The sequence below is a fragment of the Chiroxiphia lanceolata genome, chromosome 1 (assembly GCF_009829145.1).
Source record: "Chiroxiphia lanceolata isolate bChiLan1 chromosome 1, bChiLan1.pri, whole genome shotgun sequence".
Lineage (NCBI taxonomy): Eukaryota > Metazoa > Chordata > Aves > Passeriformes > Pipridae > Chiroxiphia > Chiroxiphia lanceolata.
The window spans coordinates 1,292,936-1,317,381 of NC_045637.1; the positions used below are offsets into that span (position 1 = coordinate 1,292,936).

General features: G+C 56.7%; 5 protein-coding genes across 6 annotated transcripts; all 5 read left to right on the forward strand.

Annotated features, from left to right (window-relative positions):
* The first annotated feature begins 215 nt into the window (after nucleotides 1-215).
* LOC116789578 (feather keratin B-4-like) lies at nucleotides 216-5,080 on the forward strand. Of its 2 annotated transcripts, none has more exons than XM_032693567.1 (2): nucleotides 216-524; nucleotides 4,712-5,080. In XM_032693567.1, exon 2 carries the CDS (start codon nucleotides 4,732-4,734, stop codon nucleotides 5,068-5,070), a length of 339 nt encoding a protein of 112 aa, XP_032549458.1. In that variant the 5' UTR covers nucleotides 216-524; nucleotides 4,712-4,731; the 3' UTR covers nucleotides 5,071-5,080. The 2 variants fall into 2 exon arrangements, with proteins under 2 accessions (XP_032549458.1, XP_032549450.1); XM_032693559.1 differs by lacking the exon at nucleotides 4,712-5,080 and adding an exon at nucleotides 764-1,205 and having other exon boundaries at nucleotides 224-524.
* On the forward strand, nucleotides 4,603-8,897 carry LOC116789651 (feather keratin B-4-like). The gene is made up of 2 exons (XM_032693727.1): nucleotides 4,603-4,626; nucleotides 8,529-8,897. The coding sequence occupies exon 2, from the start codon at nucleotides 8,549-8,551 to the stop codon at nucleotides 8,885-8,887; it is 339 nt and encodes a 112-aa protein (XP_032549618.1). The 5' UTR covers nucleotides 4,603-4,626; nucleotides 8,529-8,548; the 3' UTR covers nucleotides 8,888-8,897.
* A 1,390-nt stretch (nucleotides 8,898-10,287) lies between these two features.
* On the forward strand, nucleotides 10,288-11,081 carry LOC116789600 (feather keratin B-4-like). The gene is made up of 2 exons (XM_032693603.1): nucleotides 10,288-10,312; nucleotides 10,552-11,081. Exon 2 carries the CDS (start codon nucleotides 10,572-10,574, stop codon nucleotides 10,911-10,913), a length of 342 nt encoding a protein of 113 aa, XP_032549494.1. The 5' UTR covers nucleotides 10,288-10,312; nucleotides 10,552-10,571; the 3' UTR covers nucleotides 10,914-11,081.
* Nucleotides 11,082-13,667: 2,586 nt separating this feature from the next.
* LOC116794602 (feather keratin B-4-like) lies at nucleotides 13,668-14,293 on the forward strand. Its single transcript, XM_032703379.1, has 2 exons — nucleotides 13,668-13,695; nucleotides 13,935-14,293. The coding sequence occupies exon 2, from the start codon at nucleotides 13,955-13,957 to the stop codon at nucleotides 14,291-14,293; it is 339 nt and encodes a 112-aa protein (XP_032559270.1). The 5' UTR covers nucleotides 13,668-13,695; nucleotides 13,935-13,954.
* Nucleotides 14,294-21,116: 6,823 nt separating this feature from the next.
* On the forward strand, nucleotides 21,117-23,242 carry LOC116794635 (feather keratin 2-like). The gene is made up of 2 exons (XM_032703438.1): nucleotides 21,117-21,427; nucleotides 22,881-23,242. Exons 1-2 carry the CDS (start codon nucleotides 21,373-21,375, stop codon nucleotides 23,240-23,242), a joined length of 417 nt encoding a protein of 138 aa, XP_032559329.1. The 5' UTR covers nucleotides 21,117-21,372.
* The last annotated feature ends 1,204 nt before the right edge of the window (nucleotides 23,243-24,446 follow it).

Genomic DNA, 24,446 nt, shown 5'->3' on the forward strand with positions numbered 1-24,446 from the left:
TGAAAGAAAGACATGGAAAAAAGTGAAGCAAAAACAGTGCAGGGAGAGCAACACACTGAGGGGACCGAAGCACTGTTGCTATGAGGAGCAGTGAGACCTGCAAGGCTTGTTGCAGCCAGGAGGTAAAGATGGACAAAGGAAATGTTGTCAGTGTGCCATAGCATGACCTCAGTGATGAGTTCCCCAATTCTTGTAGGCTTTGTTTGCATTTTCTATGTACCTGACACACAAAACCAACACCAAGCCATTGGTCTCTAATTCTGGCAATTAAAAGCTGCTGCCAAGGTCAGATGGACACGGCCTAAAGAGAAGGACATGACATTGCAGAGTTGGGGAAGGAAAACATTCACCCAGCTCAGGACTCACCAGGCTGGGCCAGGCAAGAGCTGCTGCCTGAGAAATGCCCCAAGGGCTGGGCCAAGGCTGTGCCGCCCCTGCGGGAGCAGCATAAAAGCCGGCCCAGCGCCTCTCTCCCTCCCACCCTTCTCCTCAAGCCTTCTCCTGCCTTCTCTGCCCACAACCAGGTGAGCCTGCAGCCCCTCACAACCCCCTCCTGCTCCTGACACAACGCCCCCCTGGCCCCTCTCGCCCAGCACGCTCTGCCCCAGCCTCAGCAGCCCTCATGCCTCCCCACAGCCCCACACCAGCCTCCCCACTGACCAGCCCTCCTGCAACACCGCCCCGAGCACCCCCACCGCCCGCACCTGCCTCACACCCCTCTCTGCTCTCACCTTCTCTCACCTTCTCTTGCCTGCCCTCCCAGGGCCCCTCCACACCACACCCATGGCCTGCTACGACCTCTGCCGCCCCTGCGGACCCACCCCGCTGGCCAACAGCTGCAACGAGCCCTGTGTCAGGCAGTGCCAGGACTCCACCGTCCTCATCCAGCCCTCCCCCGTCCGCGTCACCTTCCCAGGGCCCATCATGACCTCCTTCCCCCAGAGCTCCGCCGTCGGATCCACCGCAGGGGCTGCCCTGGGCACGGAGCTCAACGTCCAGGGACAGCCCATCTCCGGCGGCTTTGGGGCCGCAGGCTACGGCCTGGGCTATGGCCGTGGCTTTGGCTACGGCCTGGGAGGCCTGGGCTGCTCTGGCCTGGCAGGCCTGGGCTGCTCCGGCACCTGCTGAGCCTCCTTGACACCACAGCTGACACCCTCTGCACCTGCCCTTCTCACTCTTGCACCAATATCTCCTGCAAGCAAAGCACCTCGCCTGATCGTCGCCCTACTTGCACCTCTCACTGCATCCCTCCCATTTCTTCCTCTTGTCTTTTCACTCTTTTGTCTCAATAAAGTTCTCCTGCATCAAAGCCTGAGACGCCTCTTCCTTTTTAATTCTACCAGGGCTTTTCCAACTTCACCCCCTACACAGCCAGGCCTCAACAGGCCAGCGGGGTGGATGGAAAAGGGGCACAAGACCCCTCCTAGGAAATATGTCACCACCACCACCACCAGCAGCACTGACTGGCTCCTGAGGGTCTGTCACAAAGTTACACCAGCCCATCACTCATCACACTGACGCTTTGACATGACAACACTCCCTGAGACACCCCAACCCTTTGCTCCCACCCCAAACACCTCCAGTCCCTCTTACACCATCTCCCCTCACAGACACGGCCCAGGACCACCCACACAAGGCCCCATGTCCTTGTCCCCTCCTGCTCCAAGGACATTGGGGAACCCATGCAAAGTGTCCAGCTTACTACCCACCCTTCTGGGGGTCCTCAGCTCACCCAGCTCTGGCTCCTTGTTGCACTGTCCCTCTGGCTGCACGCTCTTAATTCCTCCTGCCTGGGAGTCCCCGGGCCAGGATCTCACGTTGTTGTGGGTCTTTAACTGATCCCTGGTGAACATGCCCCGGCCACCATTCCCTGCTCACTGCAGGGCCCCACAGGGACCCATTCAGGGGGTCTCTGCACCAACAGCCTCCCTCTCCAGGAGCCCTGCATCACCTGTGCACGTGACCCCAAGCCCCCATCCCTCTGCTCTCAGGTCCCACAGCAAGTCCCCTTTGTGAGGTCACCATCACTGAAGATTCCTCAGGCACAGCCTGGAGACCTTGGAACCAGGGGCAGGGACAAGCCTGGGACCCTTCTCTGCTGACAACTTGGGGCTCTGTGGGGTTGATCTTTGCAGGACACCAAGTGCCCACCAAGCCCCTCTCTCAGTCCCTTCCCTCCAGTGGACAAAAGAGAGAAGAAGATGGAGAAAGGCTCTTGAGTGGAGTTAAGGACAGGGAGATCAGTCACCAGTCACCATTGTGGGCAAAACAGACTCCACTCAGGGAAATTCATTTCATTCCTTAAAAATCAAACCTTCGAGTAAGATAATGGGACAGAAAAACAAACCTTAACTACCTTCACTTCACCCCTCCCTTCAACCAGGCTGAACTTCACTCCCCAGTTCTCTGCCCCCTCTCCCCAAGTGCCTCAGGGCGATGGACAAGGTGGCTTGGGTTCAGTTCATCCCACCTTGGTTTTGCTCTTCCTTCCTCCTCACACTCTGCCCCTGCTCCAGCGTGGGCTCCATCCCACACCCACAGTCTCCAACAGGGGCCTTCCCATGGGCTGCATTTCCATACAAACGGCTCCAGTCTGGCTCCCTCCCACGGGCTCAGGCCTTAGGAACACGCTGCTCCAACGTGGCTCTCGAGGGGCTCCCAAGTTCTGCCAAATAAACCTCCTCCATGGTGGACTCCTCTCTCCATGGGGCCACAGGTCCTGCCAGGAGCCTGCTCCACCTCGCCCTCCCCACGGCCTCACAGCCTCTTTGGGCATTCCCTGGCTCTGCTGGCAGCTCCTCCAGGGGCTGCAGCTGCATCTCTGCTCCACCCTGCACCTCCAGGGGCTGCGGGGGGACAGCCTCACCCACCATGCTCTGCTCCACGGGATGCACAGCACATTCTGCTACAGCCCCTGGCCCACCTCCTCCCCTCCCTCTGCACTGCCCTTCATCACCCCAGACTTCTTCCTCTCCCATGTTTTCTCTCCTCTCTTCCAGCTCCTCTTGAGCACTAATTGTGCCCCTTCCAGAACAGGCTGTGATCACAGAATCGCTGCATCGTCCACGATTGCCTCTGCTTTGTCCAGCGGCTGATCCAACATGGAGCCAGTGGGAACTTGCTGTGTCAGACACCAGGGAAGCTTCTGGAACCTTCTCACAGAAGCCACACCTGCAGAACTCTTGTCAGCTGAACCTGATACACTCAGATACAATCTTAGCAGCAGTAGAGGCAACCAGGCCCCCAGAGAGCACACCCAGTGGGCAAGGCTGAGCCTAAAACCAGGCTGTGTGAGCTGGGAGAAAGGTGGACAGGAATCCAAAAAAATGGAAGGAGAAGCCCCTCATGCCCAGCACAAACTCTTCTGTGGATGCTCGTCTTCAACCAGAGCACAAACCCTGTGACCCCAAAGGGTGAACTTGCTGACACCAGAGCACAGCCAGTGACAAAGGCCAGGCTCAAAGACAGGCTCAGTGAGCTGGCAGTGAGGTTGGAAGGAATGAATGGGATTGAAGGGGCAGCCCCTCACACCCGGCACGGCTGCACAGCCCAGACCAGCCCCACAGGGCTGAGGGGGAATGGGGCCCCTCTAAACAACTCACCCACAAACCACAGCCCCCGAGGGACATAGGGTGACCTCACTGATGACACCCCACCTCTCCAGTGCTCTTCTCACATCAGACAAATGCCCTGACGCCCATATTTCATGTAAATCCTCCCAACAACCAATTCATCAAAGCTGCCACCAAGGTCAGAGCGACGCGGCCTCAAGGGCAGGACACGGAATGACCGAATTCCACAAAGAAACATCTGCAAAATGACAGAAGAGGAGAGGGGAGCCTACTGACCATCCACTAGTAATTATAGTTTTTGCTCACAGGTACAGAATGTTACAACTTAGAAGTTATACATTGTTAAATCTCATGGCTTGAATGGAGAATAAGGGAATTGGCGTCACAGACCAGCCTGGGCAAAAAGGGATGGAGCCCCATTGGGTCTTTGTTTATTGTATTTCTTCAGGAGGTCAAGAAATAAAGTTTCAAAGACCAAGTCCCTTGTCATGAAAATTTAAGAAATCCAAACACACCATAGGAATGGAACCTGACCAGCCTGAATTCAACCTAAACAGCCTCCAGTTTTCCAGGTCCTCTCTCTTGATCTTGATCACAATTCCAGGCGATGAACACTCTTTCATCCCTCAAGAATTGCTCCAAAGGACTATGACCTTTCCATGTTGATGGAGAGTGACCTCCCCAGGACATCAAATGACTCCCTCAGCATTCCTGGGTGCGACACAATGACTGATGGACATGCAGCACAAAGAAGAGGTGGCCAAGTCAGCAAAAGCACCCACAAACCACAGCACACAAGGGCCACAAAATCACCTCACTGATGACATCACACCTCTCCTGGGCTCAGATTGTTTATTCAGCCAACAATCCAATCCTCCTACAAATCCAGCAATCCAACCCTCCCAAATCCCAACTCCTCAAAGGTGCCGCCAGCTGACAGGGCTGGGCCAAGGCTGTGCCGCCCCTGCGGGAGCAGCATAAAAGCCGGCCCAGCGCCTCTCTCCCTCACAGCCTTCTCCTGACGCCTTCTCCTGCCTTCTCTGCCCACAACCAGGTGAGCCTCCAGCCCATCGCCCACAGCTGCCTCACACCCCTCTCTGATCTCACCTTCTCTGACCTTCTCTTGCCTGCCCTCCCAGGGCCCCTCCACACCACACCCATGGCCTGCTACGACCTCTGCCGCCCCTGCGGACCCACCCCGCTGGCCAACAGCTGCAACGAGCCCTGTGTCAGGCAGTGCCAGGACTCCACCGTCCTCATCCAGCCCTCCCCCGTCCGCGTCACCTTCCCAGGGCCCATCATGACCTCCTTCCCCCAGACCTCCTTCGTTGGATCCACCGCAGGGGCTGCTCTGGGCACGGAGCTCAACGTCCAGGGACAGCCCATCTCCGGTGGCTTTGGGGCCGGAGGCTACGGCCTGGGCTATGGCCGTGGCTTTGGCTACGGCCTGGGAGGCCTGGGCTGCTATGCCAACAGGGGCTGCTACGGCACCTGCTGAGGCCCCAAACAACTGCCCCAACACCAGCCACCCACCACCTGCAAGTCACCACATGGAACAGGGATTCATCTCCATCCCAAGGCTGTCCAATGGGCTCAGCACTTCCAGCTCCTGCTCTCAGGGCTCCAAGCAAGGAAGCAGCCAAGGGGCCATCCTGCGCTGCCTGCAAACATGGTCATGAGCTTGGGGCTCTGGCAAAATCTGCTACAACCGAAGTACCTCAGCTGATGGTCGCCCTACTGCACCTCAGACCACATCTCTTCCACTCTTTTCTTGCCTTTTCACTCTTTTGTCTCAATAAAGTTCTCCTGCAGCAAAACATCACATGCCTCCTCATCCTTTCTTCTTCCAAGACTCCTACAACTTCATTTGCCACAGAGCTCTGGCAACAGATGCCATCAGATGGTGGAAAAGAAACCAGCTCTCTCCTAGGAAATGTTTTACAAGGATCAACAGAGACTGGTACACAAGGGCCTTCCACAATGGGACACAAACTCTTCCCTTGCCCAAACACAGCCTTGGACACACCACCCACACCTCACACACAAAACTCCCAGTCTGGGCTGCCTTCAGTCTCCACGGACACCGGGGGCTCCAGCCCTTCATCATCCCCAAGGTTCTACTCTGCATCCCACCAACACGTCCCTGCTTTCCTTCTCCTCAGGCTCCCAGAGCTGAACACACAAGTCCAGTCTCATCAGAAAGGAGCAGAGGGGCACAATCCCCTCCCTCTCCCTGCTGCCCACACTGTGGCCATGAGCCCAGCACACGGGGGCTTTCTGGGCTGCCAGGACACATTCCTGGCTCCCACTGCATTCTTAACCCACCAATACCCTCCAAGCCTTCTCCACAGGGTTGCTCTCAAACCAGCCACCACCAGCCTGGAGCCCTGTTAGGGACTGACACAACTCACAAGCTCTTGGACCTGTTGAATTCCATGAGGATCACACAGGTCCTCCTTCCCAGCCTGTCCAGGCCCCTCTGGCTGCCATCCCTTCCCTCTCGACAACCAACCACAACACTCAGCTTGGTGTCCTCCACAGTCTTGCAGAGCTTGCACTTAATCCATGATCCTGATGGAAATGGGGTAGGTCAAACCTCCAGTGTGCAAGGTACAGAACATCAGAGCAGGACAGACGAGGAGAGACAAGCACATTGACCTTCCTCTGGTAATTACAGGTTTTTCCTCACAAGAAAAAGATATTAAAAATTAGGGCTTATAAGTTATGAACCATTATGGCCTGAATGGTGAACCAGTGAACTGATGTCACAGACCAGCCTGGACAAGAAGGGACCAAGCCCACTCTGTTGTTTCTTTATTGGTTTTCTTAATGAGGTCACGAAATACAGTTTCAAAGAGAGAGTATCATGTCCTGTAAATCTGAGAGATCCCAAGGGACCGTAACCCTGGGAATGAGGGCAGCCTGACCACATGCCAGTTCTCCAGGGAGTCACTGCTGCTCTTCCTCCACAAACCAAGCCAGGAGCTCTCTTTCAGCCCTCAGGAAGCGCTGCCAGGCACTGGCACCAGGAGCAGCTGATGGCAAGAGGAGGAGAGTGGCCTCCCCAGCACATCAGGCAGCTCCCTCAGCATTCCTGGCTGCAGCACCTCAGGCCCGGAGGGCACAGGGGCACCCAGTGACACAGCAAACCTTCCTCCAGGGCTTCCCCTTGCCCAGCAACACTCCCTGCTCGCCTGACAAACCCCCTGCAAACTCTGCCCTGGGCTCCAGGGGGGCAGCTCTGCCTGACAGGCTCTGGGGCCTCATCTTCACCAGGTCCCCACAAACCACAGCACACGAGAGACACGGGGTGACCTCACTGATGACACCATCAATTTCTTTGGCCTTTTTGTTTATTCAGTTCTCCCTGACACACATCCAACCATCCAACCCTCCCAAATCCCAACTCATCAAAGCTGCCGCCAAGGTCAGATGGACACGGCCTCAAGGGCAGGACATGGAATCACACAATTCCACAGAACCACAGCACGTGAGTGACATCAGGTGACCTCACAGAGGACACCCCACCTCTCCTGGGCAGTGTCTGCACCTGCCAAGTGCCCCCACAAGCACATTCCAGGCACAACCTCCCAAATACCAACTCTCCCTTCAAAGCTGCCACCACAAGGACACGTCTGCAAGAGGAGCACACGGAAAGGGAGCACTGTGGAAAGGAAAACACACCCCACCTCACCCACTCAGCCCACAGCACACGAGGGCCATAAAATCACCTCACTGATGACATCACACCTCTCCTGGGCTCAGGTTGTTTATTCAGCCCTCCCTGATACACATCCAACAATCCAACCGTCCAAAAAGCCAACTCATCAAAGCTGCCGCCAAGGTCAGATGGACACAGCCTCAAGGGCGAGATGTAGAATCACAGAATTCCACAATGGAAAATCTGCAAAATGACAGAAGAAGAGAGCGGAGCTCACTGACCATCCACTAGTAATTACAGTTTTTGCTCACAGGTACAGGATGTTACAACTTAGGAACCTCATGCCTTATGAAACCTCATGCCTTGAATGCGGAAGAAGGGAATTGGTGCCACAGACCAGCGTGGGTAAAAAGGGATCGAGCCCTGTTAAGTCTTTGTTTATTGCATTTCTTCAGGAGGTCAAGAAAGAAAGTTTAAATGACCAAGTACCTTGTCATGAAAATTTCAGAAATCCAAATAGACCATAGGAATGGAACCGGACCAGCCTGAATTCAGCCTGAGCAGCCTTAAGTTTTGCAGGTCCTCTCTCTTGATCTCAATCATGATTCCAGGGGACGACCTCTCTTTCATCCCTCAAGAATTGCTCCAAAGGACTATGACCTTTCCAAGCTGATAGAGAGTGGCCTCTCCAGGACATCAAATGGCTCCCTCAGCATTCCTGGGTGCAACACATTGACTGATGGACATCCAGTCACACAGAACAAGAGGATCCACAATACACAACACATCCAAAAACCACAGCACACAAGGGCCAAAAAATCACCTCACTGATGACATCACACCTCTCCCGGGCTCTAGTTGTTTCTTCAGCCCTCCCTGACACACATCCCACAATCCAACCCTCCCAAAAACCAACTCCTCAAAGGTGCCGCCAGCTGACAGTGCTGGGCCAAGGCTGTGCCGCCCCTGCGGGAGCAGCATAAAAGCCGGCCCAGCGCCTCTCTCCCTCCCACCCTTCTCCTCAAGCCTTCTCCTGCCTTCTCTGCCCACAACCAGGTGAGCCTCCAGCCCCTCACAACCCCCTCCTGCTCCTGACACAACGCCCCCCTGGCCCCTCTCGCCCAGCACGCTCTGCCCCAGCCTCAGCAGCCCTCACGCCTCCCCACAGCCCCACACCAGCCTCCCCACTGACCAGCCCTCCTGCAACACCGCCCCGAGCACCCCCACCGCCCGCACCTGCCTCACACCCCTCTCTGCTCTCACCTTCTCTCACCTTCTCTTGCCTGCCCTCCCAGGGCCCCTCCACACCACACCCATGGCCTGCTACGACCTCTGCCGCCCCTGCGGACCCACCCCGCTGGCCAACAGCTGCAACGAGCCCTGTGTCAGGCAGTGCCAGGACTCCACCGTCCTCATCCAGCCCTCCCCCGTCCGCGTCACCTTCCCAGGGCCCATCATGACCTCCTTCCCCCAGACCTCCTTCGTTGGATCCACCGCAGGGGCTGCCCTGGGCACGGAGCTCAACGTCCAGGGACAGCCCATCTCCGGCGGCTTTGGGGCCGGAGGCTACGGCCTGGGCTATGGCCGTGGCTTTGGCTACGGCCTGGGAGGCCTGGGCTGCTACGCCAACAGGGGCTGCTACGGCACCTGCTGAGGCCCCAAACAACTGCCCCAACACCAGCAACCCACCACCTGCAAGTCACCACATGGAACAGGGATTCCTCTCCATCCCAAGGCTGTCCAATGGGCTCAGCACTTCCAGCTCCTGCTCTCAGGGCTCCAAGCAAGGAAGCAGCCAAGGGGCCATCCTGCGCTGCCTGCAAACATGGTCATGAGCTTGGGCCCCTGGCAAAATCTGCTACAACAGAAGTACCTCAGCTGATGGTTGCACTACTGCACCTCAGACCACATCTCTTCCACTCTTTTCTTGCCTTTTCACTCTTTTGTCTCAATAAAGTTCTCCTGCAGCAAAACATCACATGCCTCCTCATCCTTTTTTCTTCCAAGCCTCCTACAACTTCATTTGCCACAGAGCTCTGGCAACAGATGCCATCAGATGGGTGGAAAAGAAACCAGCTCTCTCCTAGGAAATTTTTCGCAAGGATCAACAGAGTCTGGGGTACACAAGGGCCTTCCACAATGGGACACAAACTCTTCCCTTGCCCAAACACAGCCTTGGACACACCACCCACACCTCATACACAAAACTCCCAGTCTGGGCTGCCTTCAGTCTCCACGGACACCGGGGGCTCCAGCCCTTCATCATCCCCAAGGCTCTACTCTGCAGTCCACCAACACCACAAGGACACGTCTGCAAGAGGAGGACACGGAAAGGGAGCACTTTGGAAAGGAAAACACACCCCACCTCACCCACTCAGTGGCTCACCTTGGCCTACAAGGAGCTCATGTTGCTCAAGCAGCACCTGCCTTTCACAAACCCATCATGGCTGGGCCTGATCCCCTCCTTATCCTGCAAGTGCCATGGGATGGCACTCAAGGTGACCTGCTCCAGAACCTTCCCCAGCACTCAGGTCAGACGGAAAGGCCTGTAGTTCCCCACATCCTCTTCCCAGCCATCTTTGGATGTATCACTGGGGAGCAGAAGCCCTGTGACCCCGGGCTGGAAAGGAGCCCATCCCAGAGCAAAGTCAGTGAGAAAGGCCCAACCTAAGGACAGGCTGAGGCAGCTGGGAGAAAGCTGGGCAAGGAGCAAATGCAATGGAAGGGGCAGCTCCTCACCCCCAGCACACCTCCAAAGCCAAAGCAAGCTGGCAGGGTTGTGAGGGAATGGGGCCTCACCTCACAACACACCCACAAACCATAGCAAACGAGGGACATGGGGTGACCTCACTGATGACACCCCAACTCTCCAGTGCTTTGCTCATGTCTCCAAAATGCCACAACACTCAAATTCCATGGAAATGATCCTAAATCCCAACTCATCAAGGGTGCCGCCAGCTGACAGTGCTGGGCCAAGGCTGTGCCGCCCCTGCGGGAGCAGCATAAAAGCCGGTCCAGCGCCTCTCTCCCTCCCACCCTTCTCCTGACGCCTTCTCCTGCCTTCTCTGCCCACAACCAGGTGAGCCTCCAGCCCCTCACAACCCCCTCCTGCTCCTGACACAACGCCCCCCTGGCCCCTCTCGCCCAGCACGCTCTGCCCCAGCCTCAGCAGCCCTCACGCCTCCCCACAGCCCAACACCAGCCTCCCCACTGACCACCCCTCCTGCAACACCGCCCCGAGCACCCCCACCGCCCGCACCTGCCTCACACCCCTCTCTGCTCTCACCTTCTCTCACCTTCTCTTGCCTGCCCTCCCAGGGCCCCTCCACACCACACCCATGGCCTGCTACGACCTCTGCCGCCCCTGCGGACCCACCCCGCTGGCCAACAGCTGCAACGAGCCCTGTGTCAGGCAGTGCCAGGACTCCACCGTCCTCATCCAGCCCTCCCCCGTCCGCGTCACCTTCCCAGGGCCCATCATGACCTCCTTCCCCCAGACCTCCTTCGTTGGATCCACCGCAGGGGCTGCCCTGGGCACGGAGCTCAACGTCCAGGGACAGCCCATCTCCGGCGGCTTTGGGGCCGCAGGCTACGGCCTGGGCTATGGCCGTGGCTTTGGCTACGGCCTGGGAGGCCTGGGCTGTGGCCTGGCAGGCCTGGGATGCTCCGGCACCTGCTGAGGCTCCTTGACACCACAGCTGACACCCCTGCACCTGCCCTTCTCACTCTTGCACCAATATCTCCTGCAAGCAAAGCACCTCACCTGATGGTCGCCCTACTTGCACCTCTCACCTCATCCATCCCACTCCCTGCTCCTGTCTCTTCACTCCTTTGACTCAATAAAATTCTCCTGCATCAAAGTCTCTCAGACCTCCTCTTTTTTTGATTCCAATGCTTTTACATCCTCACTCGGCACAAGGCCAGGGCTCTACAGCCAGTGAGAATCTGGGAAAAGGCCACAACACCTTTCTTAGCAAATGTGTCACCAGCACTAACACAGACGGGCAATGGAACAGGGGTGGGGGGGCCCTGACAGAACGTGGCACAAACCCATCACCTGCTACACCAAAGGCTTCCACACAACAAGGCTCTCCTGCACACGCCTCTGACAAAGTCTCTCCGCGCCAGCACAAACTCTCTTCCCCACCACGACTCTTCAACCTTCCCAGCACAGACACAACATCACCCACTTGGCCAGGATGCACTGAGAGTGCTTCATCCCTCCTGCTCAAATAAAACCAGCAAGAGTAGCTTCGCCAGGACCATGGCCAGTTCAGCATTACATCTCCAGGCACACAGACTCCACCTCCTCTGCCACTCTCTGACCTCCCTCACACAGAACAAGGCTTGTCTTCTTTGCCCATGCGATTCCAACTGTTTCCCTTGTGTCCATGGTCCCTTGTCCTGCCCGTGTGTTCTGCTGACAAGAGCTGGGCTCCCTCCACTTCAGTCCCTGCCAGCAGGGATTCACACACACTCATGACACTCCCCTGGCCAGCCTTGTCTCCTGCCACTCCCAGCTCTCTCAGCCTCTCCTCTAGCAAACATCCTCCGGCCTCTTTAGAATCCTGATGGTCCTCAACTGCTCTGCATTCCCCAAGTCCATCAGCTTCTTCCACTGGAGAGCCCAGCACTGCCCACACACCTCACATGGCACAGCCCCAGTGCTGAGGAGGCAGCAAGAGTCACCTCCCACTGCTTGCTCACAACTTGCCCAATTCTCACCTGCAGACTTCTGGCCCCTTTTCCCACACTGGTACATGGCCATCTCCTTGGCCGTTTCTTCTCCACCAGGCACACAAAGACTTAATCTGATTAGAGAGGAATTTTATGAAAAGCATTTGTCAAATTAACCCCCAGACGTTCCTCCTACCTGCGATGACCCCTCCCCACAAACAGGACTTTGCCCCTGCCCTTGCTCAACTCCAGGATGTGGCCATGGTCATCACCACTCATGTTTGCAGTCTTGGCCCAATGGATGCAGCTCCTGGGCTCCAGCACTGCACACTTGTTCCCATCTGCACTTTGGGACACTCAGCCCAAGGCTCTGGGCCCAGCCCTGCACACACTTCTCACCCCAACACACTGGGCACTGACACAGCCCCGCCTTGTTTGCATTCTCTGGCATCATGCAATGCTTGTGTCCCACAACCCTGGACACCTCCAAATCCTCTTGCTGCCCATCAGACAGAAAAGATGCCCAGAGAAGAGACCTCACTCCCTGACACTCAGCCCAGGACAGGGCCCAAAAGACCCCAGCTATCCAAACCTTAAAAGCAGGAGGGGCACCAAAACTCCCCCAGAGAACAGTCAGTAGGAAAAGTCAGGTCCAGTATCAGGCTTAGCCAGGTGGAAGCAAAGGGGAGAGGAATGGAAGGGGAGGGAAGGGGCAACACCTCCCACCAGGCACATGGGACAGCCCAGAGCAGCCTGACAAGGCTGGGATCCTTTGGGGCACCTCCTCACAACACACCCCCAAACCACGAGAGACACAAGGGATCACACCCCACCTCTCCAAAGCTTTGCTCACATCTTCAGCCCTCCCTGACACGCACCATCAGCTCCAGCCTTTGCCCTCTAATGCTCACAGTTCAAACCTGCTGCCAAGGTCAGATGGACACGGCCTCAAGGGCAGGACATGGAATCACAGAATTCCACAAAGGAATGCCTTTCTTGTGACAGAGGAGGAGAGAGAAGCATGCCAACTTTCCTCTAGTAAACATTGTTATTTGCTCCCAGGTACAGGATGTTACAATCTATTAGTTTTCTTACAACATATACCTTATGGAACCTCATGGTTTGAATGTGGAAAGAGGGAATTGATGCCACAGAGCAGCCTGACCAAAAAAGGATCGAGCCCTGTTGGGTCTTTGTTTATTGCATTTCTTAATCAGGTCACAAAACACAATTTAAATGACCAAGTGAAAATTTCAAAAATCCAAATGGATCACAACAATGGAACAAGTTCAGCCTGAGCAGCCTCTGGTTTTCCAGGTCCTCTCTCTTGATCCCATTCCAGAGACAAGGGCAGCAGCTCTCCTTCATCCATCAGGAAGGGCTCCCAGGGACTGTGACCTTTCTAAGGCATTGGAGACTGTCCGCCAAAAGACATCAAATGGCTCCCTGTGCATTCCTGGGTGCAACACACTGACTGATGGACATCCAGTCACACAGAACAAGAGGATCCGCAATACACAACACATCCACAAACCACAGCACACGAGGGACACAGGGCGACCTCACTGCTGACATCACACCTCCCCTGGGCTCTGGTTGTTTATTTGGCCCTCCCTGACACACATCCAACAATCCAATCCTCCAAAAAACCAACTCATCAAAGGTACTACCAGCTGGGCCAAAGCTGTGCCGCCCCTGCGGGAGCAGCATAAAAGCCGGCCCAGCACCTCTCTCCCTCCCACCCTTCTCCTGACGCCTTCTCCTGCCTTCTCTGCCCACAACCAGGTGAGCCTCCAGCCCCTCACAACCCCCTCCTGCTCCTGACACAACGCCCCCCTGGCCCCTCTCGCCCAGCACGCTCTGCCCCAGCCTCAGCAGCCCTCACGCCTCCCCACAGCCCCACACCAGCCTCCCCACTGACCAGCCCTCCTGCAACACCGCCCCGAGCACCCCCACCGCCCGCACCTGCCTCACACCCCTCTCTGCTCTCACCTTCTCTGCTCTTCTCTTGCCTGCCCTCCCAGGGCCCCTCCACACCACACCCATGGCCTGCTACGACCTCTGCCGCCCCTGCGGACCCACCCCGCTGGCCAACAGCTGCAACGAGCCCTGTGTCAGGCAGTGCCAGGACTCCACCGTCCTCATCCAGCCCTCCCCCGTCCGCGTCACCTTCCCAGGGCCCATCATGACCTCCTTCCCCCAGACCTCCTTCGTTGGATCCACCGCAGGGGCTGCCCTGGGCACGGAGCTCAACGTCCAGGGACAGCCCATCTCCGGCGGCTTTGGGGCCGCAGGCTACGGCCTGGGCTATGGCCGTGGCTTTGGCTACGGCCTGGGAGGCCTGGGCTGCTACGCCAACAGGGGCTGCTACGGCACCTGCTGAGGCCCCAAACAACTGCCCCCAACACCAGCCACCCACCACCTGCAAGTCATCACATGGAACAGGGATTCATCTCCATCCCAAGGCTGTCCAATGGGCTCAGCACTTCCAGCTCCTGCTCTCAGGGCTCCAAGCAAGGAAGCAGCCAAGGGACCAGCCCGCGCTGCCTGCAAACATGGCCCAGCTCCCTCCTCCTCTTCTCTCCCTTCCTTCTCTCCAGCGCCCCTTCGGATCTGGCCAGTCCCCTCTGCTGCAAACACCTTCTCACAAGCCACACACCATTGGCCACCTCTGCTGGGCTGCTCCCAACAAGGGGAGCAGCAAGACCTCAGGGCTCTGGACAAATCTTCCAGGGAAGGACCTCGGCTGATGATCGCCCTACTTGCACCTCAGACCAGATCCCTTCCCCTGGCTGCTCATTTCTGTTTACTCTTTAGTCTCAATAAAGTTCTCCTGCATCACAGCCTCTGATGTCTCCTCCTAATTTTTTTTCCCCATGCTCTCATAATCTGAAGGAATACAACGCCAGGGCTCAAAATCCATCAGGTTGGGTGAAAAAGGGTCACAAGGCCTTTCTTAGCAACTGTGCCTGACACGCAGACTGGCACAGGGTGGGGGGCCTTCCAAAATATGGCACAAACCCATCACCTGCTACACCAAAGGCTTCCACACAACAAGGCTCTCCTGCACACGCCTCTGACAAAGTCTCTCTGCGCCAGCACACACTGCACAAACTCTCCTCCCCACCAGGACTCTCAAACCCTTCAGCAAACAGCGTTACAAGATCATTCACTTTGGCAAAAACTTTAGAGAGCAAGTGTTTCACCCCTCTTCACAAGCAGAGCCAGAGAGAGCAGGATTTCCAGTGCTGTGGCAGTTCAGTTTTAGATCTTTCAGGATGGAGACTCCACAACCTCTTCCACACTATGAACACCCTCAAACTGCCTTCTTTGCCCATGGAATTCCATTCATTTTCACTTTTGCTTATGGTCACCTCTCCTGCTACTGGGCAGGACTCTCAAGAGCCAGGCTCCCTTCCCTTCATTTTTGCATTCACGGATTCATACACACCTAAGATGACCCAGGGCACATTTTTGACTCCTGACTAAGTGCTCCCAACTCTCTCACCCTCTCCACTTATGAAAAGCTCCTGCACCCCTTCAAAACCCCTGTGGTCCTACACTGCTCTTGACTCACTCAGTCCACGATCCTTTGGTTCTCTACCATTACCACAACGTCCATCTCTGCTGGGTTCTTTCTATCTAATTGCTCCCCAGACACTGCTGCCACAAGGAAGAGTCCTCTGCAGAAACAGGACTTGGCCTTTCCCTGCTGAATTCCATCAGATTCATCTCTGGGCAGTGCTGGAAAATCAGGTCCCTCCCTCAGCACTCCAGGCTTCACCCCACCTTTCCCCGGGGACTATTGCACATCCAGTGACACAAGCCCCTCTCTGGGGGGATCCCTGAGACCCCCAGACTCCCTGGCACCCCCAGCCCAGCCCTGCACTGGCTCAGCTGCCTCTTGCCTGCCAGGCCCTGCAGCCCCAGCAACGCCCAGACACACATCCCCTTCCTGCCTCTCCTCCTCTTCCTCCCCAACACCTCTGCTGCCCTGGGGGACAACCCTCAGCACACTCAGCTCCCCTGCATTTTGGCAGCTGCTGCCACTCAGCACAGCCCCTGGCAGGCTGCAATCAGCCCAACTCAGCCCCACTGAGCAAAGGCACTCAGGGAAGATGCAGGCAACTGCAAACCTGTCCCTCTCTCCGGAGCACCTGGAAAATTGGGCACAAGATCCTACAGGGTGGAACTGGAAGGCACTGAAAGGACAATGCAACCATCAGGAACAGTCAGGGAGGGCTCACTAAGGGAAAGTCTCTCCTGCCTCATTTCATATCCTCCTGTGTTTATGCCCCTCCACTCACACACGAAGGGAATGTGGTGGATGCAGTTGGTTGGGCTTTTAGTCAGCTTGATGCTCCTGTCCCTCACTGCAGCCTCCTGGACAAGACACTTGTCCAGCTGTGGAGGAGCAGCACAGGCAGCCCTGGGGGAAGCCCTGGGGGATGACAGAGCTCCAAGGGGGACAGTGACTGGGGCTCCATCTGCCTGCTGACCCATCCCCAGCGCTGGGCCCCAGGGCTCCAGGGCAGCGCCACTTCTCTCCCACATTTTGATCTATGCTCTGCAGGCAGGACAAGTGGCCAGCAAGAGACAAAGGCCATCGGGCAGCCACTGTCCCCTGCAAATTGCCCTCCCCTGAAGGCTCTTCTTTGCCCCTGGCAGTGGTGTCAGAATAGAGGAAGGGATGGAAATGGTGTAAACCAAAGGTCCAGCCTGGAAGGTTCAGAACATCAGCTCCCCCAAAACAGCTCCTCTGCAGATCCTGAAGCAGCAGCTGCACTGCAGAGGCTTTCATGCTTCCCCAGGTCCTACAGGAACACTTGGACCTTGACAGAGCAGGAGAGAGGAGCACACTGACTTTCTGCTACTCATTAGGGGGTTTTGCTCATGGGAAAACAATATTCAGCCTTATTGGTTATAGGTTATGAAACCTTACGCCTTGAATGCTGTAGAAGAGATCTCACCTACAAATAAGACTGGGCAAAAAGGGACCAAGCCCAGGTTGTTGTTTGTTTATTCAACTTGTAAATGACATACTGAAATTCAGTTTCAATGACAGAGTATCACGTCCTGTAAGTCTGAGAGATCCCAAGGGACTGTAACCCTGGGAATAAGGGCAGCCTGACCACATGCCAGTTCTCCAGGGAGTCACTGCTGCTCTTCCTCCACAAACCAAGCCAGGAGCTCTCTTTCAGCCCTCAGGAAGAGCTCCAGGCACTGGCACCAGATGGCAAGAGGAGGAGAGTGGCACCCCCAGCACATCAGGCAGCTCCCTCAGCATTCCTGGCTGCAGCACCTCAGGCCCTGAGGGCACAGGTGCACCCAGTGACACAGCAAACCTTCCTCCAGGGCTTCCCCTTGCCCAGCAACACTCCCTGCTCGCCTGACAAACCCCCTGCAAACTCTGCCCTGGGCTCCAGGGGGGCAGCTCTGCCTGGCAGCCTTTGGGGCCTCATCTTCACCAGGTCCCCACAAACCACAGCACACGAGGGACACGGGGTGACCTCACTGATGACACCACCAATTTCCTTGGCCTTTTTGTTTATTCAGCCTTCCGGACACAGATCCAACCATCCAACCCTCCCAAATCCCAACTCATCAAAGCTGCCACCAAGGTCAGATGGACACGGCCTCAAGGGCAGGACATGGAATCACACAATTCCACAAAACCACAGCACGTGAGTGACCACAGGTGACCTCACAGAGGACACCCCACTTCTCCTGGGCAGTGTCTGCATCTGCCAAGTGCCTCCACAAGCACATTCCATGCACAACCTCCCAAATACCAACTCTCCCTTCAAAGCTGCCACCACAAGAACACGTCTGCAAGAGGAGGACACGCAAAGGGAGCACTTTGGAAAGGAAAACACACCCCACCTCACCCACTCAGTGGCTCACCTTGGCCTACAAGGAGCTCACATTGCTCAAGCAGCACCTGCCTTTCACAAACACATCATGGCTGGGCCTGATCCCCTCTCTGTCCTGCAAGTGCCATGGGATGGCACTCAAGGGGACCTGCTCCACAACCTTCCCCAGCACTCAGGTCAGACTGAAAGACCTGTAGTTCCCCACATCCTCTTTCCAGCCTGCTTTGGATGTGACACTGGGAAGCACAAGCCCTGTGACCCCGGGCTATAAACGACCCATCCTAGAGCAAAGCCAGGGAGAAAGGCCCAACCTAAGGACAGGCTGAGCGAGCTGGGAGAAAGGTGGGCAAGGAGCAAATACAATGGAAGGGGCAGCTCCTCACCCCCAGCACACCTCCAAAGCCAAAGCAAGCTGGCAGGGTTGTGAGGGAATGGGGCCTCTCCTCACAACACACCCACAAACCACAGCACACGAGGGATACGGGGTGACCTCACTGATGACACCCCACTTCTCCAGCACTTTGCTCATGTCTCCAAAATGCCACAACACTCAAATTCCATGGAAATGATCCTAAATCCCAACTCATCAAAGGTGCCGCCAGCTGACAGTGCTGGGTCAAGGCTGTGCCGCCCCTGCGGGAGCAGCATAAAAGCCGGCCCAGCGCCTCTCTCCCTCCCACCCTTCTCCTGACGCCTTCTCCTGCCTTCTCTGCCCACAACCAGGTGAGCCTCCAGCCCCTCACAACCCCCTCCTGCTCCTGACACAACGCCCCCCTGGCCCCTCTCGCCCAGCACGCTCTGCCCCAGCCTCAGCAGCCCTCACGCCTCCCCACAGCCCCACACCAGCCTCCCCACTGACCAGCCCTCCTGCAACACCGCCCCGAGCACCCCCACCGCCCGCACCTGCCTCACACCCCTCTCTGCTCTCACCTTCTCTCACCTTCTCTTGCCTGCCCTCCCAGGGCCCCTCCACACCACACCCATGGCCTGCTACGACCTCTGCCGCCCCTGCGGACCCACCCCGCTGGCCAACAGCTGCAACGAGCCCTGTGTCAGGCAGTGCCAGGACTCCACCGTCCTCATCCAGCCCTCCCCCGTCCGCGTCACCTTCCCAGGGCCCATCATGACCTCCTTCCCTCAGAGCTCCTTCGTTGGATCCACCGCAGGGGCTGCCCTGGGCACGGAGCTCAACATCCAGGGACAGCCCATCTCCGGCGGCTTTGGGGCCGGAGGCTACGGCCTGGGCTATGGCCGTGGCTTTGGCTACGGCCTGGGAGGCCTGGGCTGCTACGCCAACAGGGGCTGCTACGGCACCTGCTGAGGCCCCAAACAACTGCCCCAACACCAGCAACCCACCACCTGCAAGTCACCACATGGAACAGGGATTCATCTCCATCCCAAGGCTGTCCAATGGGCTCAGCACTTCCAGCTCCTGCTCTCAGGGCTCCAAGCAAGGAAGTAGCCAAGGGGCCATCCTGCGCTGCCTGCAAACATGGTCATGAGCTTGCAGCTCTGGCAAAATCTGCTACAACCGAAGTACCTCAGCTGATGGTCGCCCTACTGCACCTCAGACCACATCTCTTCCACTCTTTTCTTGCCTTTTCACTCTTTTGTCTCAATAAAGTTCTCCTGCAGCAAAACATCACATGCCTCCTCATCCTTTCTTCTTCCAAGACTCCTACAACTTCATTTGCCACAGAGCTCTGGCAGCAGATGCCATCAGATGGTGGAAAAGAAACCAGCTCTCTCCTAGGAAATTTTTCACAAGGATCAACAGAGACTGGTACACAAGGGCCTTCCACAATGGGACACAAACTCTTCTCTTGCCCAAACACAGCCTTGGACACACCACCCACACCTCACACACAAAACTCCCAGTTTGGGCTGCCTGCAGTCTCCAGGGACACCGGGGGCTCCAGCCCTTCATCATCCCCAAGGCTCTACTCTGCAGCCCACCAACACGTCCCTGCTTTCCTTCTCCTCAGGCTCCCAGAGCTGAACACACAAGTCCAGTCTCACCAGAAAGGAGCAGAGGGGCACAACCCCCTCCCTCTCCCTGCTGCCCACACTGTGGCCAAGAGCCCAGCACATGGGGGCTTTCTGGGCTGCCAGGACACATTCGTGGCTCCCACTGCATTCTTCACCCACCAATACCCTCCAAGCCTTCTCCACAGGGCTGCTCTCAAACCAGCCACCACCAGCCTGGAGCCCTGTTAGGGACTGACACAACCCACAAGCTCTCGGACCTGTTGAATTCCATGAGGATCACACAGGTCCTCCTTCCCAGCCTGTCCAGGCCCCTCTGGCTGCCATCCCTTCCCTCTCGACAACCAACCACAACACTCAGCTTGGTGTCCTCCACAGTCTTGCAGAGCTTGCACTTAATCCATGATCCTGATGGAAATGGGGTAGGTCAAACCTCCAGTGTGCAAGGTACAGAACATCAGAGCAGGACAGACGAGGAGAGACAAGCACATTGACCTTCCTCTGGTAATTACAGGTTTTTCCTCACAAGAAAAAGATATTAAAAATTAGGGCTTATAAGTTATGAACCATTATGGCCTGAATGGTGAACCAGTGAACTGATGTCACAGACCAGCCTGGACAAAAAGGGACCAAGCCCACTCTGTTGTTTGTATATTGGTTTTCCTAATGAGGTCACGAAATACAGTTTCAAAAAAAGAGTATCATGTCCTGTAAATCTGAGAGATCTCAAGGGACCGTAACCCTGGGACTGGGTGCAGCCTGACCACATGCCAGTTCTCCAGGGAGTCACTACTGCTCTTCCTCCACAAACCAAGCCAGGAGCTCTCTTTCAGCCCTCAGGAAGCGCTCCCAGGCACTGGCACCAGGAGCAGCTGATGGCAAGAGGAGGAGAGTGGCACCCCCAGCACATCAGGCAGCTCCCTCAGCATTCCTGGCTGCAGCACCTCAGGCCCGGAGGGCACAGGGGCACCCAGTGACACAGCAAACCTTCCTCCAGGGCTTCCCCTTGCCCAGCAACACTCCCTGCTCGCCTGACAAACCCCCTGCAAACTCTGCCCTGGGCTCCAGGGGGGCAGCTCTGCCTGGGAGCCTTTGGGGCCTCATCTTCACCAGGTCCCCACAAACCACAGCACACGAGGGACACGGGGTGACCTCACTGATGACACCACCAATTTCCTTGGCCTTTATGTTTATTCAGCCTTCCGGACACAGATCCAACCATCCAACCCTCCCAAATCCCAACTCATCAAAGCTGCCACCAAGGTCAGATGGACATGGCCCCAAGGGCAGGACATGGAATCACACAACTCCACAAAACCATAGCACGTGAGTGACCTCAGGTGACCTCACAGAGGACACCCCACCTCTCCTGGGCAGTGTCTGCACCTGCCAAGTGCCCCCACAAGCACATTCCAGGCACAACCTCCCAAATACCAACTCTCCCTTCAAAGCTGCCGCCACAAGGACACGTCTGCAAGAGGAGGACACGCAAAGGGAGCACTGTGGAAAGGAAAACACACCCCACCTCACCCACTCAGTGGCTCACCTTGGCCTACAAGGAGCTCACGTTGCTCAAGCAGCACCTGCCTTTCACAAACCCATCATGGCTGGGCCTGATCCCCTCCTTGTCCTGCAAGTGCCCTGGGATGGCACTCAAGGTGACCTGCTCCACAACCTTCCCCAGCACTCAGGTCAGACGGAAAGGCCTGTAGTTCCACACATCCCCTTTCCAGCCATTCTTCTACACGTCCATCACCTTTTCTAACCTGCAGTCAACTGGGACCTCCCTGGTCACAAACATTAGAGCTCCAGGAACCTCTGCAAGGAGACCATAAAATCATCACAGAAGGGTTAAAGATCATCGAGATCCAGACCCTGCCATGGGCAGGGACACCTTCCACTACACCACGTTGTTCCAAGCCCTGTCCAACCTGGTCTTGGACACCATCAGGGATCCAGGGGCAGCCACAGCTTCTCTGGGTGACCTGTGCCAGGGCCTCCCCACCGTCCCAGGGAAGAACTTCTCCCAGCATCTCATCTAAACCTCTCCTCCTCTACTTTCAAGCTGTTCCCCTCTGTCCTAGCAATGCCTGTCTCTGTAGGAGATCATCTTGCTCAACCCAACAGGCTCAAGCAGGGACAGCTTGAGCAGGTGTCCAGAACCATGTCTAGGCAGGTTTTCAACACCCAGAGGTCATTTCCTCTTCTGTTCCTTGGCACTAAAGACAAGACACCAACAACCAGTTCCTGAGAACCTACGTTCAGGCACTCAGAGAGAGCCAGAAAGTCTCCCTTCAGCATTTTTGATCTAAAAGCTAAGAAGCCAGGGTTCAGACAAAAAAATCCTCAGAACTCTTGTTCTCCATGTTCCTTAGCAGCTCTTCTTTGGATGCATCATTGGGGAGCAGAAGCCCTGTGACCCCAGGCAGTAAACAAGCCCATCCCAGAGCAAAGCCAGTGAGAAAGGCCTGACCTAAGGACAGGCTGAGGCAGCTGGGAGAAAGGTGGGCAATGGAAGGGGCACCTCCTCACCCCCAGCACACCTCCAAAGCCAAAGCAAGTTGGCAGGGTTGTGAGGGAATGGGGCCCCTCCTCAAAAAACAGCCACAAACCACAGCACACGAGGGACACGGGGTGACCTCACTGCTGACACGCCAACTCTCCAGTGCTTTGCTCATGTCTCCAAAATGCCACAACACTCAAATTCCATGGAAATGCTCCCAAATCCCAACCCATCAAAGGTGCCGCCAGCTGACAGTGCTGGGCCAAGGCTGTGCCGCCCCTGCGGGAGCAGCATAAAAGCCGGCCCAGCGCCTCTCTCCCTCCCACCCTTCTCCTGACACCTTCTCCTGCCTTCTCTGCCCACAACCAGGTGAGCCTCCAGCCCCTCACAACCCCCTCCTGCTCCTGACACAACGCCCCCCTGGCCCCTCTCGCCCAGCACGCTCTGCCCCAGCCTCAGCAGCCCTCACGCCTCCCCACAGCCCCACACCAGCCTCCCCACTGACCAGCCCTCCTGCAACACCGCCCCGAGCACCCCCACCGCCCGCAGCTGCCTCACACCCCTCTCTGCTCTCACCTTCTCTGACCTTCTCTTGCCTGCCCTCCCAGGGCCCCTCCACACCACACCCATGGCCTGCTACGACCTCTGCCGCCCCTGCGGACCCACCCCGCTGGCCAACAGCTGCAACGAGCCCTGTGTCAGGCAGTGCCAGGACTCCACCGTCCTCATCCAGCCCTCCCCCGTCCGCGTCACCTTCCCAGGGCCCATCATGACCTCCTTCCCCCAGAGCTCCGCCGTCGGATCCACCGCAGGGGCTGCCCTGGGCACGGAGCTCAACGTCCAGGGACAGCCCATCTCCGGCGGCTTTGGGGTCGGAGGCTACGGCCTGGGCTATGGCCGTGGCTTTGGCTACGGCCTGGGAGGCCTGGGCTGTGGCCTGGCAGGCCTGGGCTGCTCTGGCACCTGCTGAGGCTCCTTGACACCACAGCTGACACCCTCTGCACCTGCCCTTCTCACTCTTGCACCAATATCTCCTGCAGGCGAAGCACCTCACCTGATGGTCGCCCTACTTGCACCTCTCACCTCGTCCATCCCACTCCCTGCTCCTGTCTCTTCACTCCTTTGACTCAATAAAATTCTCCTGCATCAAAGTCTCTCAGGCCTCCTCTTTTTTTGATTCCAATGCTTTTACATCCTCACTCGGCACAAGGCCAGGGCTCTACAGCCAGTGAGAATCTGGGAAAAGGCCACAACACCTTTCTTAGCAAATCTGTCACCAGCACTAACACAGACGGGCAATGGAACAGGGGTGGAGGGGCCCTGACAGAACGTGGCACAAACCCATCACCTGCTACACCAAAGGCTTCCACACAACAAGGCTCTTCTGCACACGCCTCTGTCAAACTCTCTCTGGGCCAGCACACACTGCACAAACTCTCTTCCCCACCACGACTCTTCAACCTGCCCAGCACAGACACAACATCAGCCACTTGGCCAGGATGCACTGCAAGTGCTTCAACCTTCCTGCTCAAACAAACCCAGCAAGAGCAGCTTTGCCAGGACCATGGCCAGTTCAGTGTTACATCTCCAGGCACACAGACTCCACCTCCTCTGCCACTCTCTGACCTCTCTCACACAGAACAAGGCTTGTCTTCTTTGCCCATGCAATTCCAGCTGTTTCCCTTGTCCCGCCTGTGTGTTCTGCTGACAAGAGCTGGGCTCCCTCCACTTCAGTCCCTGCCAGCAGGGATTCACACACACTCATGACACTCCCCTGGCCAGCCTTGTCTCCTGCCACTCCCAGCTCTCTCAGCCTCTCCTCTAGCAAACATCCTCCGGCCTCTTTAGAATCTTGATGGTCCTCAACTGCTCTGCATTCCCCAAGTCCATCAGCTTCTTCCACTGGAGAGCCCAGCACTGCCCACACACCTCACATGGCACATCCCCAGTGCTGAGCAGGCAGCAAGAGTCACCTCCCACTGCTTACTCACAACTTGCCCAGTCCTCACCTGCAGACTTCTGTCCCTTTTTCCCACAAACATTCATGGCCACCTCTTGGGCCACTTGTTCTCCACCATAACACAAAATCTTGTCCTAATAAGAGATTAATTCTATGAAAACAGTTGATCCAGTTGATCTCCAGCCTTTCCTCCTACCTGCGATGACCCCTCCCC